Source organism: Alnus glutinosa, chromosome 6, assembly GCF_958979055.1.
Source record: "Alnus glutinosa chromosome 6, dhAlnGlut1.1, whole genome shotgun sequence".
NCBI classification, from domain to species: domain Eukaryota; kingdom Viridiplantae; phylum Streptophyta; class Magnoliopsida; order Fagales; family Betulaceae; genus Alnus; species Alnus glutinosa.
In genome coordinates, this window is record NC_084891.1 from 8,231,061 (window position 1) to 8,235,963 (window position 4,903).

At 40.4% G+C, this 4,903-nt stretch overlaps 1 protein-coding gene across 1 annotated transcript; it reads right to left on the reverse strand.

Annotated features, from left to right (window-relative positions):
* Positions 1-2,686: 2,686 nt before the first annotated feature.
* On the reverse strand, positions 2,687-4,379 carry LOC133871345 (transcription factor MYB1-like). The gene is made up of 3 exons (XM_062308776.1): positions 4,178-4,379; positions 3,700-3,829; positions 2,687-3,426 (listed from the first exon to the last, which is right to left on the reverse strand). Exons 1-3 carry the CDS (start codon positions 4,308-4,310, stop codon positions 2,898-2,900), a joined length of 792 nt encoding a protein of 263 aa, XP_062164760.1. The 5' UTR covers positions 4,311-4,379; the 3' UTR covers positions 2,687-2,897.
* Positions 4,380-4,903: the final 524 nt, after the last annotated feature.

Sequence of the window (4,903 nt, forward strand, 5' to 3'; positions counted from 1 at the left end):
AGGATGATGAGGTCGGTGAGAACGGCGTAAAAGGGGTTCGGGAGGAGGGGCGGCAAGTGGAGACTGGGAAGAGATTGGATCCGGTGGTGAGATTGATGGGACAGGTGGGGAAGGATCTAGTTGGTGATATGTATCAGAGACAAAGAGAGGAATGACAGGGGTCGAAGTGGATGGAATGGACTTATAAGGAAAAATTGTTTCATGAAAAACGACATCAAGGCTAGTAAACATTTGATGGGTGTAAGGTCATAGAGTTTGTAAGCTTTTTGACCGATGGGATAGCCAAGAAAAACACAACGTTGGGCACGAGGGGCGAACTTATGAGGAAAATGCATGACAGTGGCATATGCAAGACACCCAAAGACTCGAAGATGAGAATAAGAAGGGAGTTTGCCAAAAAGTTTTTCAAAAAGGGTTTTGTGAGAAAGAAGTGGTGTGGGCAAACGGTTGATTACATGAACGGCAGTGGAAACACATTCTGCCCAAAAACGTAAAGGAAGGTGAGCTTGAAAGTGAAATGTGCGACCGGATTCAAGAATATGGCGGTGCTTGCGCTCTACAACCCCATTTTGTTGAGGGGTATATACACAATAGTGTTGATAGTTTGTCCCTTTTTGTTTGAAAAAATTGTGCATAGAAAAGAATTCGCCACCATTATCAACCCAAATGTTGGCGATAGAAACATGAAATTGTGTTTGGACGAAGGAGAAAAAATTGACAAGTAAATGTTGTGTCTCACTCTTGTGATGAATAAAAAAAACCCAAGTGAATCTTGAATAATCATCCACAATAGTTAAAAAAATATTTTGCACTAGAAAATGAAGCAATCTTATAAGGACCCCAAATGTCACAATGAATTAATTCAAAAGGTCTCACAGATGAAATTGAACTAACAGAAAATGGTAGGCGACTTTGTTTTGCAAGAGCACAAACATCACAGGCATTATTAGACTGGAAAGGAAAATTCAACAAATGTTTAGCCATAAAATCTAATCTAGAAGAAGATAAATGGCCCAAATGGCGATGCCATAAGGCGGTGGATGAGGCGACCTGAGAACTGGGTAAATGACAGGAAATGGTTGCTACAGATGGAGGTTGATGTGTTGGCTTCTCTGATGCTATTGCAACCAAGTAATAAAGTCCGTCTCATTGTTTACCCAAACCAATCGTCTTCTTCATCCTCAAGTCCTGCAAAATACACCAATAAGGGAAAAAAGTTACCGAACAATGGAGGTCTCTTATAATTCGACTCACAGACATTAAATCCACCTTAAAAGATGGCACACCAAGCACATTTTTTAAAGTAATGGTTGAGCTCATAGGTAAATTCCCAATGGATGTAATGGGAGCCTGTTCTCCACTTGGCAGAGCAATTGGTGGCAAAAGGGTGTTCTTACGTTTGTTGACAAGTGAAGTTGGAGATGAGGTAATGTGGTCTGTTGCACCACTATCAATAATTAATTGATGGAGGCGCAACAGTGCTTGTAACAAACCTGAAGAAGCAGCAGCAGCATTAGCTTTAGGATTGGCAGGTTGTGTTGTCCCTTTGCCCTGTATAATAGACAAAATTTACTGGAGTTGCAAATCAGAAAGTCCATGTGTCACTGACGACACGTCTGGAATAGCTGGACCTTCCTTGACACTATTAGCTGAAGACTGATGGTTGTGTTAGCGTTTAAAAAAGGAGCTTCTTTGTTTGGATTTATTGGATGCATGTTTCGGATGTTCTGGCGGATACCCATTCAATTTCCAGCATGTTTCTCGCACATGATGGTCACGGTCACAGTAAGAGCAATGCAAAGGTTTTCGGGTAGATGAGTTGGAATGAGAAGAAGAGGAACCTGATCCATGTCGAACAGCCAAAGCCACTGGTTCAGCCCTTCGAACAGCCATGGCTGAGTTCTCTGTTGTCTCACGTGCAGTGCCTAGACTTCGCTGCTTCTCTTATTGTATAATGGAGGAATAAGCTTTGGCAACGTCTAGCAGGGGATTCATCAACAGAATCTGCCCTCGGATTGCACTATAGGATTCATTGAGTCCCATGAGAAACTGCATCAATTGGCGTCTCTTGTGGTCCGCCCCACAAGAACAAACGGTATCATTATAGGATCCTAGTTCATCCCATAATTTCTTCAATCTTGTGTAATAAGCCGCAACAGTCATCTGTTCTTGAGCAAGACAAGCGATGTCCCTCTCAATCTGAAAAATGCGAGGGGCATTGCTATGAGAAAAACTATCTCGAAGGTCTTCCCATACCTCTTGGGCTGTGGCTGAAAAAATAACACTATCTGCAAGTTCTGGTGTGAGAGAATTGAGAATCCAGGAGAGGATCATATCGTTTCATTTCTTCCACGTAACATAGTCTTCTAGTTTGGCAGTGGCAGACGGCATTGTGGTTGTTCCATCTATAAAACCCAATTTGGATTTGGCGTTCAAAGAAATCGTCTGGGCTTTACACCAAGTTGAGTAGTTATCCCTATCAAGAGGTTTAGAAACAAGCACCATTCCTGGGTGATCGGAATGATGAAGAAAAAAAGGATTAGAATATGGGTTGGCAGTAGCATCCCTACACCCATTAGAAGATTGCTCGTTTGCCATGGTTGTGAAAACGGCAGAGAAAAAAACAGAGAGCTAGGGTATTGTTCCCTGCTCTGATACCATGTAGAAAGGGTAAAAGAAGGAAGAATTGTTTTCCTGGAATAATTATTCATTGACTGAGAAGATACATCTTTATACAAGGTGATTTCCTACAATTACGCTAGATTATTCTGGGCAATTCAAATACTAACGGAAACAGAGCAATACAAATGGAAACAAAGCAAATACAATATATTTTGTCAAGGAATGCCCGGATATTATGTCCGGGTATCTTGTCTTCCTCAACATAACCAACTTAGTCAGTCCGAGAATAGAATATCTATATTAACTCCTAACCAACCATCATCTGATTCTAGAAACAATGATCGAAAATCCGAAGCCATGTTATTAGCTTGACCGCATAAGTCACTGCCGGAGTGATTGTTTTCCATTCCCTCCGACAATAGAAGAGGCTGATTCAACTCGTTTATCTCATGATCAACATCACTGAGTTTTGCAAAATCGAAGTCAAGCATTCTGCATAAACCCTCTGAGCTCAAGTCCAACATGAAGTCCGCCGTTTTCTTTTCCCTGGTCGTCGATAGCGGTGACCCGGCACTTGATTCTGATGGTGAGGACTTGTTAATCTTAACCAACTTATTGTCCGACGTCGATGGTTCCACTGCCACCTTGTTGTCACCGTGAAGTCCAATATTCATTGGCTTTTTTTCAGCTGTAGGCTTGGCTAATGGGAACTGATCCTTTGACTTCTTGGCTAAATAGGAGTTCCAGTAATTCTTAATTTCATTATCTGTTCTTCCGGGAAGTCGCCCTGCTATTAGAGACCATCTGCAAGCACGTACATGACACACTTAAAGCTCGTTAGAATATTAATTAAATGATGTTAACATGGTATCAGAAGTCACAAATTCAAACTCTGACTCTACAATTCACTTTAATTTCGATTAAATATTTCACACATTGCGTCATGTTTGAGCCATCTCCTAAGTGGGAGTGTTAAAACTATCAATTAGTTCATATAGGTACTATCTTCTATCGGCTTCTACATTTGGAAATTAAAGTTTATCAAAGTACTTTTCCTTATCGGCTATCACATTCTACCTGTTGCCCAAGAGCTTGTGTAGCCTGATGATTAATTCTTCTTCATCTTCAGCAATGTTCCCCCTCTTTATATCTGGTCTCAGGTAATTCATCCAACGAAGCCTGCAGCTCTTGCCACATCTCTTGAGCCCTGCCCCAGAAAATCAAAGTAAATAAACCAAAAAATGGAAACAAACACAAATCAACCCACATTCTTTTATTTACTTGCTGATTTCCCCAACATCTTTTCTTCTCATAATTAACTCCAACCATATAAGAAAAGCCAAGGGCTGTAACTCTGAACTACTTCCTTGTTAATTAATTAGGATTGTACATTAAATTATAGTTACTCCTTAATGAATCTTGATTAGTCTGCCCAAATAGTAGCACAGAAAAGAGGAAAAAAAGCTGCAGTAATTAATTTGATGTTCTTTATATATGCATCCGGGAAAAGGAGATCGAATTGAAGAAGTAGTGATCGAAGGCTCTGATCTCTCACCTGTTTCTTTGGCAAGATTACTCCATTTCCCTTCGCCATGGCTCTTAACATAATCCATGAGCATTTCGTCTTCAAGAGCAGTCCATGCTCCTTTGTTTAATCCATCCTTCGAACACCGAGGACTTCTGCCCATTTCTGTACAGTTTTTTGTTGCAGGGACTACTCTCTCTCTCTCCCCCCTAGGGAGAATTAATATGAGAGTTGTTGCTGCCGTTTGTATCACCCAACGTTGGAGAAAAAGTGAGACATTTATAGGCGGGGCATGCCCCCAGATTTCAATAGTACTTAATAATAATTTTTACATTTTTTAATGTACGGCCACATTAGTTATGTTTTGTCGCCTCAATGGACACAGACAAGTGAACACTAAAAATAAAATCAAATATTTCGTGTCCACGTGTTTCGTATGCCCTAATAATTTTACACTAGCCAATCGGAAGCACGTCCGGCCAGATCGAGGCAGTGCTACGCAGTAGCAAAATTTCCGGAATTCTTCCGGAAATTTTGCTACTGCCAAACATTACCCTTCTTTCAACCATTAATCATGCATTAATTTCTATGCTACCTTTCCTCCTTGACTGCCTCAAAAGGGAATATACTAATTAATTAATTAGTTGCACTTGCACCCCTTAAATTAAATTTAGTACTTTTGCAAAAAATTCCTTAATTTATTGGTAATATTTAATTAGTACGTACAGTTCCGAATTAAACTTGATGTATTGAACT